The sequence below is a fragment of the Giraffa tippelskirchi genome, chromosome 12 (assembly GCF_054371585.1).
Source record: "Giraffa tippelskirchi isolate mGirTip1 chromosome 12, T2T-mGirTip1v1.2.pri, whole genome shotgun sequence".
Classification (NCBI taxonomy): domain Eukaryota; kingdom Metazoa; phylum Chordata; class Mammalia; order Artiodactyla; family Giraffidae; genus Giraffa; species Giraffa tippelskirchi.
Genome location: NC_137286.1, coordinates 9,609,704 through 9,622,404, shown reverse-complemented (window position 1 = coordinate 9,622,404; position 12,701 = coordinate 9,609,704). Strand labels below are relative to the sequence as shown.

At 51.3% G+C, this 12,701-nt stretch overlaps 1 protein-coding gene across 13 annotated transcripts in view; it reads right to left on the bottom strand.

The window, feature by feature from the left end:
• The window catches only part of SYNE3 (spectrin repeat containing nuclear envelope family member 3), a 97,772-nt gene that overhangs the window by 29,300 nt on the left and 55,771 nt on the right, over positions 1–12,701 (bottom strand). For all 13 annotated transcript variants that reach the window (XR_014071854.1, XR_014071853.1, XR_014071852.1 and 10 more), the window contains 4 exons: positions 8,116–8,277; positions 5,597–5,944; positions 2,539–2,675; positions 525–699 (listed from right to left, as the gene is read on the bottom strand). Coding sequence is in view for 7 of the 13 variants with exons in the window: in XM_081552000.1 (XP_081408126.1) it covers positions 525–699; positions 2,539–2,675; positions 5,597–5,944; positions 8,116–8,277 (822 nt within the window). In the remaining 6 variants the exon portion in view is untranslated. The remainder of the gene's footprint in view (positions 1–524; positions 700–2,538; positions 2,676–5,596; positions 5,945–8,115; positions 8,278–12,701) is intronic.

Genomic DNA, 12,701 nt, shown 5'->3' with positions numbered 1-12,701 from the left:
AGGACGCACACTGGCAGTGCTGGCAGCCACCCTGGGGCCATGAAGGCAGATGCAGTTTAGAGCTGGAAAGAGCCTGGGTTCTGGAAGATACCCCTGAGCTATCAAGCCAGCTCTGGAACCACCAGAAAGTCTCTGTGCTTTCAGTCAACACTGTCAGGTTTTCTGCCACTTGTCACATGTATCCGCGTTGGTTCACAGTAAAGGGAACGGCCTGACATCCTCAGACTTCCAGCAGAGGACTGTCTGTGGCAGGGTCGGGAACCGGCGTGGGCAGGTCACGGCAGAGTCCTGGGGCCACACCCGGCACCAGGCTTCGCCTTTTCTCCAAGAACTGAGGGTGACTTTTCTCCCTGATAATTACAAGTGTGCACTTGGGACTCGCCAGACTGCTACAAGGAGCTCTACCCAGATACCCGGAGGACCGAGAGATACGTCCTTCCCTGCAGGGGTGGCTGAAATGTCACGTTTGGCCGGTGGTCTCCCCCAGGGGCACCCACCATCCCTCCCAACAGAACCAGGCTTACCTCGATCTGCGGCAGGAAGGTGTGGATGGAGGGCGGGTCTGGCAGGCTGGCGGTGACATCCAGGAGTCTCTGGGCCAGCTCCCTCCACAGCTGCTGGTCCTGGGGATGCCGCCAGAAACGCTGCCACAGCTCCGTGGCCGCGGCGCTGCACAGTCTGCTGCTCTTGGCCTTCATTCTGTAAGCACAGGAGAGGGGGCACCGAGAGAGGACAGAGTGGGTCAGTCCAGGGGCGAGGCCTCCCCCTGGCCCCCCAGAGCACCTGGTGTGTGCTGCTCCCAGGGCTGGCTCTTCCCTATTCCATAGGCTGCCGGGGTGTCCAGGGGACCCCGAGGCCTAGGCTTTCCAGATACAAGTGCCCTGGAGGTAAGCCAGTCCTCCAACAGACTTGCAACCCAGCTTCCAGACCAGGGAAAAGAAAGAAGCCTTGAAGAGGAACTGTGGAGACCTCAGACTCAGACTGCCTGCCCCTGACACCTCGCAAAAGCAAACAAAATCCCTTCTTGAGTAAGATGCCATTACACTAGGCCCAAATAATTCCTACAGATAACTTTTCAAATATAATGCCCATTGTGTAGCACAGGGAGCCATATTCAATAACTTGTAATAGTCTACAATGAAAAGTATCTGAAAAAGAATAGATATGTATGTATAACTAAATCACTTAGCTGTACACCTGAAACTAATAAAATATTATAAATCAACTACACGTGCCATGCCGCGCTAAGCCGCTTCAGTCATGTCTGACTCTTTGCAACCGTATGGACTGTACCTCGCCAGGCTCCTCTGTCCATGGGATTCTCCAGGTAAGAAACCTGAAGTGGGTTGCGGTACCCTCCTCCAGGGGATCTTTCTGACCCAGGGATCGAACCTGTATCTCCTGCAATGCAGGTGGAGTCTTTCCCGCTAGCACCACCTGGAAAGCCCGTATGTATATACATATGCATATATATAATGTCTAGCAGCCAGTCATAGATAACCAGCACCTTCCACCTCAACAAGAGCAGCGAAGGAGAGGGAGACTTCAGCCACCCTGTCCCATTGCCTGCTAGCACCCTGGGGGGACCCAGGTCCTAGTTCTGGATGTACAGAAGGGTAGCCTGTTAACACTGTGGGGTGAGAGACATCCAGCAAGGAGAGAGCTCCCTGAGTTCCTTATCGAGGAACCTCCTGTATCAGACAGGGGAATGAGAGATGCTACAGAGACGGGGGTGCTTCCCAGGTGGCTTAGTGGTAAAAAAAAAAAAAAAAAACACCTGCCAATGCAGGAGATGCAAGTTCGATCCCTGGGTGGGGAAGATCCCCTGTAGAAGGAAGTGGCAACCTACTTCAGTATTCCTGTCTGGGAAATCCCACGGACAGAGGAGCCTGGCAGGCTACAGTCCATGGGGTCGCAAAGAGTCGGACACGACTGAGCGCCTAAAACAACAGCAACAGAGATGGGGATGGTTGGGCTGTGTTCCAAACCCCTCTGAGCCTCACGTAGTAAAAACAGGCACCAATTCCATATTTAAACTGTGCCCAGTTCCACACGGGGTAGGTATATGATCCACTGGTCTTTGCTGAGCTAAGAGGCTGGAGCCCTGGCTGTGTCCAAGCCCATGGGCTGAGGGGAGGTAGAACCTGGCCTGAAGTTGGGCCCAGGTGCTTCCGTCAGCACCGCCAGCAGGTGGGGGCACGATGCTGGCCTAGTGGAAAGCCCTCCCCTTGGACCATTACATAGGAGACCCGTCTCCCGTGCAAAGCGGCATTAGGAGACTGAATGGAAATAAGTGAACAGGCCACTTAGCACAGGAAAAAGCAAAGTTCAGGTCTCTTTCTGGAAGCAGAATGCAAAATGTTATGGAAAGGGGTCAGTGCCTGAGCCCAGGGAGACTGTATAACAGCCAGTCATTGAGAGGAGCAAGAATTATTGGTTATCAGGTAGCGAGAGGGCACAAGCCCCCCTGCAGCTGGTGTCAGATGGGCAGAGGCCCCTGAGCGTGGGGTCCAGGCCCACCCTCGGCCCGCTCGGTACCTCTGGTACTCCTGGATGGCAGCGACCACGCTGTCCGAGAGTGGCTGCGGGTCCTGGGGGGAGACGAGGAGCTCTTTCAGCTGGGCCTGCAGTCGGTCCACCCGCGGCTCCTCTGCGGCCAGCGCCGCCCGGGTCGCCTGCAGCAACAGATGACACCCGAGGGGGCGGGTGAGGTTCTGAGACAGCACGGGGCTGACCGTGGCCTGTGGGGGCGGGCCAGCCTGGGGGAACATGGCCCCCCAGGGCAGTGACGGGGCCCCCGAGAGCTCAGCCCCTGTGTCCCCTGCTCCCACTCTGTGACCCCAAATAACATTGACTACTGATGAGCTGGCTTTTCTCTTTATCATCACCTACCTCACCGTGTGGCCATGGACTGGCACTGAGTCGCACAGATAACTAATACCTAGGGAACCGGGTCGACATGCTCAGTGCTCTGGGGTCCCCTTCACTCAAGTCTCGCCATGATCCTGGAGGGTAGTTCTCTGCGTCTGCATTTTATACACAAGGAAACTCTGGCTAAGAGTTTTCTTACAGTTGCAGAGCTGGAAAACAGTGGACCTGATGTCGGAGCTGGCCCCCCTGACACTTCCCACCTGATCTAAAGGAAACAGTGATCTAAAGATGCTTTGTGAGACTTCCCTGGTGGTCCAGTGGCTAAGACTCCACGCTCCCAATGAAGGGGAGCCTGGGTTCAATGCCTGATCAGGTAACTAGATTCCACATGCTGAAATTAAAACAGAAAAAGATCCTTCATGTCACAATGAAGACTGAAGATCCTGCATGCCACAGCTACAAACAAATTTTTTTTTTTAAAGAGGTGATTTGTGGATGCAGTTATTGTTGTCAGCAAGTCAACAGGATATTTTCACCCAGCAACTCTGAACCACGCCATCTGACCGTTTGAGTGTACGCATGCTAAGTCGCTTCAGTCATGTCCGACTCTTCGACCCTATGGACTGTAGCCTGCCAGGTTCCCCTGTCCGTGGGATTCTCCAGGCAAGAATACTGGAGTGGGTTGCCATGTCCTCCTCCAGAGGATCTTTCTGATCCAGGGATTGAACCCGAATCTCTGTGTCTCTCCAGCACTGGCAGACAGATTCTTTACCACTAGTGCCACCTGGGAAGCCCTGATTGCGTTTAGATGCAGCCTTTTCCTGCTGTCCCAGAAGGTGGTGAGCTTCACCTTGACCTTGACTCTTGCAGGGTCCACACTCAGCAGGAGGCAGGGTGGGGAAGTGGAAAGCAAATGGGCTCTGGCAGGACACTGGCTGGCCTGAGAACCTACTTCCCAGCTGCCATGGTAACAGGGAGCCACCCCCATTTGTCAGGCACTGAGTACAGAGCAGGAGTGCTTCTTACTACATCAGTGGTAGCTTAAGAAGAAAGTCCTCTACTAAGTTCTGAAATGCCCTTTCACAATTTCCAGTTAGTCATATCTTGGTCATAAGTGACACCTGATTCAGGAGGGACAGACAGCACCTATAGGAATGTGTTCAGCCTCCTGCTTTGGGAAAGGCCTCCTGAATCATAGCTGGGCACAGGGCTCCCCTGGTAAAGAATCCGCCTACGATGCAGGAGACCCAAGTTTTGATTCCTGGATCAGGAAGATCCCCTGGAGAAGGGATAGGCTACCCACTCCAGTATTCTTGGGCTTCCCTGGTGGCTCAGGCAGTAAAGAATCTCCCCACAATGCTGGAGACCTGGGTTCGATCCCTGGGTTGGGAATATCCTCTGGAGAAGGGAACAGCTACCCACTTCAGTATTCTGGCCTGGAGAATTCCACGGACAGAGGAGCCTGGTGGGCTACAGTCCATGAGGTCGCAGTCAGACACGACTGAGCGACTTTCACAGGCAGGTGACTGTCAGGACAGGGGAGTGCTACCAGAGCTTTCCAGAACTTACTCTCCCCACCACCCGCAGCGTTTGCACCTTTTGACCTTGTCCCTCACCTAAAGCTCCTAGTAAAAGTCAGTATACTCGCTGAGTGCTGAGTCTCTGCTGTTCTTAGCACTTTTTGTCTTCACACATTCATGAGGAATGTGGGAGGTTCAGTCCACTTCTTGTTTAGCTGAGGTTAAAGCAATTCTCCCAAAGTCAGCAAGTTGGCAAGGAGAGGAGCCAAGATTTGAACCCGGGCAGTCTGACCCACAAGTCCTCGCCCTTCACTGCTGCACCACACCACCCCTGCCCTGTGCCAAGGAGGACAGTCCTACAGAGGACACAATTCCCACAGTGGTACCAAGTTGACCCTTGAGGTGAATCTAGTCTGCGGCAAGGCTGAGTAATGCTGAAGTGTGTGTGTACTTTGTTTCTATCTACACACAAATAGTTCTGCATATGAGCCACATTAGAAGGAAGAGGAAAAAACAGAACAGTGTGGAGTGGCGGTAAGACCTGAGGGCTTTTCTTTTAGGTATTTCTCCTAATGGAACTGACGAGCTAGCCTGTTGATTTAATAAGGAAAGAAAGGAGTGGTGTCAATCCTTATTTGAAAAATTTCTCTGTCCTCAAGCCAAACCTCTCGTGAGTGTGCACGTGAGTGGGTGTGCAGAGGGGGAGGGTGCTCCGATTGGATGTCGTGTCTGGGTTGGAACCCACTCCACCCTCCCCAGGACAGGCATTGTCTGCTTGGCCTCTTCAGAGCTCCTGCTGTGTCTGCACCTCGTCTTCCCTACACTGAGAGCCTTCCCTCTGATGTAACAGTCCCTGCTCTGTGCTCAGAAGGTGTCCCCCCATATCCTACTATCAGGCATGGAAATGGCAAACTTGGAGCCAATACACCTCTTATTTACCCACCAATTTACCATGTCATCTTGGGGATGTTAAGGGGAAAAAAATTATCTCTAGGTCTCAGTTTCCTCGTCTGGAAAATAGGTACAAGCACTCAATTTGTCTACTATACTCAGGGAACTTAGATGATCCAAAATCAAGAAAACCAGAGCAAGTGTGCTGGAGACCTAGCATGGTCTTCCCACGACATGGAGGAGCTCCAAGAGGGGATGGCTCGAGGCACACATAGCACGTGGATAGTCCTGCAGCGTTGCCAAACCCTGGTTACCGAGTAGAGTCTCCAGCGGGCCACCAGCTCATCCTCGGTCGCTGCCTTGGCCGTGGTCCCCAGGCCCTCCTCCGCGAGCCTCCGAAGGTCCTTTCTGAACTCTGCCAGCTCGACTTCCAGCTGCCCCCTCTGCTGCTCGCAGGCTCCCTTGGACTTGACCAGGTCCCGCAACCTTCCCTCCTCCTCCTCCCAGAGCCCACGCAGCTTCTCCAGAACGTCCCGCATCTCCTCCAGGTCTCTGGTGATCCTCTCTGCACCCAGAGGAGAGGTGTTCTGGGTGACCCCCACAGCCTGCTCCTCCAGCCTCTTCAATGACTCCTCACCCTTAGGAAAATCATTGGCAATGCCCTAAAGCAGGGAGAAGATGGGGGGAAAAAAAACATGAAGGGAAAAGGAAAACATTTGCTGCATTTCCCAAGGCCCCTGGGAACATCATGTCAAGTGCTAATTTCTATTGCTGGGGTGGAGCCTAGGCACATGTCCAAGGGGTGGACTGTCTGCCTTGATAACACTAAGGATGTAATTCCTTTCCCATGTCATTTCCAAGCTATGTGATAAGTCAAAGGGAAAGTCTCTGTTGGGTACTTCTCTGTTTTCAACACTCTCTGACATTTGTTAACCTTCCTTTCTATTTTATTTTAAATTTTTACGTATCTCTATTTTTGACTGCAGCATGCAGGATCTTAGTTCACTGACCAGGGATCGAGCCCATGCCCCCTGCATTGGGAGTGTGGAGTCTTTAACCAGTGGACCTGCAGTGAAGTCCCCCATCTTCATTTTTAACAAAGACAGAGGCAGCCTCAGGCTTGGAGCCTTCAGCTGGCAAAAGTACAGACCTAAATAGAACCTAAAGACCCTATCTGGTGTCATTACATATATTTGTATAGTTATCTACTAATTATGAATGAGAACTGGTATTTCATTCATAACAATGATATAACCTTTCATTTAAAATAGATGTTCATCAGTTTTTAACTTTAAAAATATAAACACTTTTATAAAACTTCGTGAATAAACACTTTTAAGTCTGGTTTACTTGAAAATACCTTCAAAATCTTTTTTTCACCTTTTATTGAAGTGTAATTTACATGGAGTAAAATACAGGCTGTCTCTGACTTAAAACGGTTCGACAACAATTTTTTGACTTTACAATGGCATGTGAGTAATATGCATTCAGCAGAAATCTCACTTTGAATTTTGATCCTTTCCAGGCTAGTGATAAGTAGCACGATGCTCCCTCGTGATGTTGGGCAGTGGCAATGAGTGTAAACCAATCTATTTTTCACTTTCACTATAGTATTCAATAAATTACTTGGGATATTCAGCACTTGATAATAAAACAGGCTTCGTGTTAGAAGGTTTTGGGCGAATGGAAGGGTTCTAAGCACACTTAACGTAGGCTGGGCAAAGCTATGATGCTTCGTAGCCTAGGTATATTAAATGAATTTTCAGCTTACAATATTTTCAACTAATGAAGGGCTCATCCAAATGCAGCCACACTGTAAGTTGAGGAAATCTATGCAGCTCCTGAGTGTTACTGTTCAAAGAGTTTTGAAAAATACACATGCTCATGAAGTCCACGTTGTTATCAAAATACAGAGCATGTCTAACATCCCAGAAGATTCTAGAACTTCATCTATTTGAAATCATAGAATAAGTTAATTTTTGAAACTGGCTTCTTTCACTCAGTATGATGTTTTTAGATTCTTCTCTGTTGTCATATATATCAGCACGTTATTCCTTTTTACTGACAAATACGCCTTTGTACGTGCTTCCCAGGTGGCAGAGTGGTAAAGAACCTTCTTGCCATTGCAGGAGACCCGAGAGATGTGGGTTTGATGACTAGGTTGGGAAGATCCTCTGGAGTAGGAAATGGCAACCCACTCCAGTATTCTTGCCTGGAGAAAACCAAATAAATGGTATAGATGCTGTAGAGCAGTGGCAAAAATTATAAAGTGGTCCTGGCATTATTGAAGAGAATCTCCCACTCAATTTACAGTGGGAGTCAGAGCGCATTTGAGGTCATGGAAGTCAGGTAGGCCAGAGTGGACCCAGCTTCTCCCCACTGCAGGTTCCGTGCCTACACCTGGGTTCCTTATGCTCACATACTGACACGTGAGGTCAGATAACGCTTTGCTGTTGGGGGCTGTCCGGTGCATTGTAGGATGTTTAGCAGCATCTCTGTCCTCCATCCACCAGATGCCAGGGGCACTCCCGCCCCCAGCTGTGACAGCCAAAGACGTCTCCACGGCCGAATGTCCCCATGTGAGACCATGCTGCTGCGGTCCTGGTGTCTAAACACTCCGATGGCTCAGAGATTTCCATAGAGCAGCTGAGGCCCCAAATACATTCTACACCAGATCCCATGCTTATCCTCATTCGGGGCCTGTATGTGGGGATGGTTGTACCTCCTGGGCTCCCCCTCCCCGGCCCCATCCATCCTAGTAAATAAACCCTAACAGAGACCCACCAGCCCTGAGCACCCCTCCCTCCTCCGGCGGAGACTCGCAGGGGGTCACCTTCAGCGCCGAGAGACGGTCCTGGGTGCTCAGCCGGCACTTGCGCCCCATGCAGCCATGCACCCGCTCCACCACCGCCTTCAGCCACAGCTGGAACTCGTCCACGCTCGCCTGGAAACGCTCATGCTCCTGGGTCACCCGCTCCAGCAGGTCCACTCTGTCCTGTGGGAGGGGAGGAGAGGGTCATGAGGGTCCCCAGCCCAGGCTGCCCCTGGCCTCCCAGGCCTGACTCTGTGTGTGTGTGTGTGTGTGTGTGTGTGTGTGTGTGTGTAGGGAGAAGGTGATGCAACCGACCATCAACCCTTTCGCTGGACACAAAGATCCCAGACACTCTACTCTGCGTTATTAGCTACCAGCCAAGACACTCTTGGCTTTGCAGACCACAGCATGTCAACGCTGGGTCTGTCAACACACAGCTGGCTCTTTTTCCTGCCATGTCCTTGGAATGGGGCCGTGGCAACAACTACCTGCGAAGAGCCGACTCAGCGGAAAAGACCCTGATGCTGGGAGTGATTGAGGGCAAGAGGAGAAGAGGGTGACAGAAGATGAGATGGTTGGATGGCATCACCAACTCAATGGACATGAGTCTGAGCAAACTCCTGGAGATAGTGAAGGACAGGGAAGCCTGACGTGCTGCAGTCCATGGGGTCACAAAGAGTCGGACACGACTGAGCAACTGAACAACAGCTACATATCACTACCATCCGATCACTTACCAAGGCACCAGCCCTGCCCTAAGAACTCTGTGTACATGATCACTACGGCAAGTTTCGGACTCCAAAATCACTGCTCAGCCCCAGACAGTGGCAGCCTCTTTCTTTCTGGCAGATGGTAGATACTCTGGGGTTTGCCTGCCACATGGGTTCTGTTGCAACTTCTCAACCACTTATGTGCTAGTTACTTTGTAGGACACAAGCAGCCACAGGCCAATACATAAAGAAGGGTTGTATCCCAATCAAATGAATCATGACCACTGAAGTTCGAACTTCCTACCGCTTTCACAATTCATGACATATTCTGTTTTACTTTTCACCCAATCATTGAAAAATACAAAAACTCTTTTTGGTTCACAGGTCATAAAAATATCAGGCGTTAGGCTGGCTTGAGACTACGTACCATAGTTTGTTGACCTCCACTCTCAGCCACGGGGCCAGGCCGAGTTCAGGGAGGTCCTGACCTTCTATGATGCTAAGTCAACAGTTCTCAACTGGGAAGGGTAGATAGACACGTGGATTTGAATAACCTCCCTGGCTATCTGTATGTGCCTTCTGCTCCCATGGAGAAGCTCCTCACCAAATCTAGAAATACTGATTCATTTAAACCTTTTTTAAAAATATGTTTTATTAAGATAGTCTCTAGCTATTAAGCATGGCTGTGTGTGTTCTCAGTCATGCATGACTCTTTGCAGCCCCATGGACTGTAACTAATCAGGCTCCTCTGCCCATGGAATTTTTCCAGGCAAGAATGCTGGAGTGGGTAGCCATTTCCTACTCTAGGGGATCTTCCTGACCCAGGGATGGAAACTGTCTTGCGTCTCCTGCGTTAGCAGGAAAGTTCCTTACCACTAGTGCCACCTGGGAAGCCTCATTTAAATCTTTGCAACTACCATAACAAGTGAGAAATAATATCCCCATTTCAAGGATGGGGAAATCAAGGCTTTCAGGGATGGGGAAATCAAGGCACAGAATCAAGTCTTTCAGTAAAGAGCTGAGAATTCTTTTACTTGAGTGAACAACTGCGCTTGGCAGACAGGAAACATGGGGCTGCTTGAATTCTGAAAGTGGATGGAGGCACAGTGACAGGCTCTTTCTTCTTTCCCTTGCTGGCTCCTCCTCCTCTTAGGGTTATTTGCATCCACCAGCATCCTTCCCAGCTTCCTCCCTCCACGGGAAGATTCATTTATAAAACAAAGTGGGTCAAGAATATTAAGCAGAGAAATAAAGGCTGGGCCCCTGGTTGACGCTGATGGTGATAAATGTTGTACCAAAGCCAACTCTCCAAGAAAAGTGCCGGCTGGCGGCTCTGCGTGTGTGAAGGACGAGGTGCTGGCGCTCGGGGAAATCCAGAGTAAATAAAAGCCTCTGTGATGGTGAGCAGGCGCTCAGAGAGGAACGCGGCTGAGTAGGGCAGGCATCCAGCCGCGTTCTGTGCCAGGCAAAGCAAGATCACAGAACACAGTTCAGCCGCGGCCGGGCGGGCCACGTTGGAGGAATGTGCCTGACAAATGAGAGAGCGCTCCACCTCCTCTCATTAAACCAAATAATTAACCCATCTGTGCGGGCAGAGTCATCAGGAATGTCAAAACCCAACCAATTAACAAGGGCAGCATGGAATCATGCCTCTGCAAAGAGCTGCAGAAAGGGCCCTGATTCCTGGCCGAGATGCCAAACAAACATGGCCCCTGCCCCGGGAGGCAGGGAGGAGGCTGATGCTGCTATTTGTCTGGCCCTCTGAAAACAGAATCACTAGATTGAAAGCCATCGGGCGAAGTAAACAAGCAGGCCCCGCCCACTGGCAACCAGCCTGCTCTGTCTGTTCCTGACTTTCAGTTGCTTTCGGATGACTGCGCCATTGCTCATCCCCGGGCTTGGCCATTTGTCCTGGTCAAGAATCCCCCCACACCACAGGGTGGTCTCAAAGGCCCCAGTCCAGAGTGCCCCCTACCATGCGTCTATGGTCCTGCCCCTACCGACACCAGAGGCCTTGCTAATTAACATATCGGAAGTCAAAACGGGAGTTTTAGAGGCAAAGATAGTGGCCTGTTAACTAGCAGAAGAAATGATGGAAAGAACTCTCCTCGGTGAATGCTGAGATATTAATACAAACATTAGGACTTCCCTGGTTGTCCAGTGGTTAGGAACCTGCCTGTCAATGCAGGGGACACAGGTTTGATCACTGGTCTGGGAAGATTCCAGACATGCAGCGGGGCAACTAAGCCCATGTGCCACAACTACTGAAGCCCATGTGCCCTGGAGCCCATGCTTGGCAACGAGGGAAGCCCACGCACCTAGAGAAAGCCCATGAGCACCAATGAAGACCCAGGGTGGCAAGAAGTAAATAAATAAATAAAAGTAATACATATAGTATTTCCTATGGACTGAGATGCAGCTTCCCCAAATTCACCTGTTGAAGTCCTAACCCTCAAAGTGATGATATCTGGAGGTGAGGTCTTTGGGAAGTAATCGGGATCATAGGAGGTCAGGAGGGTGGGGCCCTCACGATGGGATCAGTGCCTCTGCAAGAACAGATATCAGAGGGCTTGCAGACACCTCCCTCTCCACTGTGTGAGGACACAGCAAGAAGGCAGATGTCTGCAAGTCAAGAAGAGACTCCTCAGTGGGAATGGAATCTGCTGACACCTTGAGTTTCAACCTCCCAGTCTCCAGAACTGAGAAATACCTGCTTTTAAAGCTGCTCAGTCTATGCTGTTCTGTTCTGTCTGGCCCGAGGAGGCTAAGACAATATCCCAGGGACCCTGCCCACCCTGAGAATAGGCCTGGACCTCTAGGGATCCCTGCCTGGCTCTTGTCACTGTGGCAGGAGGATTTCAGTTGCCTCCTCAGGGTGGCTTTCTCATCTGCCTTTAACACAAGGCAAGGTCTTCATCAATTGTACAGAGAGCAGGTGACCAGGAGGCATCCAGGTCACCAAGAACCTCAAGGCTACTGGACATGCAACGTCCCCCATCTGCACAGGATGGAGCCAGTGTTCTCCTTTTGTCTGGGGCTGGAAGGCCCAGTATGGGGTAGGTCTGGGAGGCTCATGTCAGGGGATGTGGGAAGGCTACTCCCTATTCTACTAATGAGGAACCTTGCTAAGGGTGTTGCAAAAGTTTGCCCCTCTCTGTAGCTTCTGTCTTCTGAAGGTCACGGCACCATCTAGAATCCAATGGAAACTATGGCTGTTCTCTCCAGCAAAGTGTACATTCATACGACAGCTTGAATATAACTTCATAGGCTCTGTAGGGGCCGGCCCTGGCCCCTCCCCACCCAACACCTTTCAATCTTCTGCAGCCTGCTCTGGAACAGACAAGAAACAGCTCCACGGTTGCCACCCCCATCCCAGCCTCCTTCCAAGAGCTACCTGGGCTTCCATGAGTTACAACAGAGCTCCCAAACTTCTGACATCCAGAAAGAGAAAATCAAGCATCTCTGAGCTTCAGCCAACAGACCAAAAGGCCAAACAAAACTGCTTTCTTTCACGGGGTCCAATCATCCTGCGAACCACCCCCCACCCCGCCCCCCAGTGTCCACATCAAGGTCAGAATTCACTAGCTCATCTGGCAACTCCCAGGGCTTCAGCCAGGGCAGCAGCTCCCGCTGCCCCACCCCAACCCTATCCTTACAAGGCAGAGCCCGCACACTCCTGCCCCAGGAGGCTACCAGCTGGGCTCGGCCTCGGGAAAACCCTTGGGAAAAAACCTGCTCCCTTATCCAGGAATTTGAAACCTCCCGCGGACTGCTGCTTCCGCTTTCTGAGCCTGACCCACAAGAGTTCCAGCTGCCCCCCTCCACTCTCCTCTGATGGGCACAGGTGCAGTGGCTCACTCAGGACCTGGGGCTCCATCAAAGGAGGAGCCCACATAG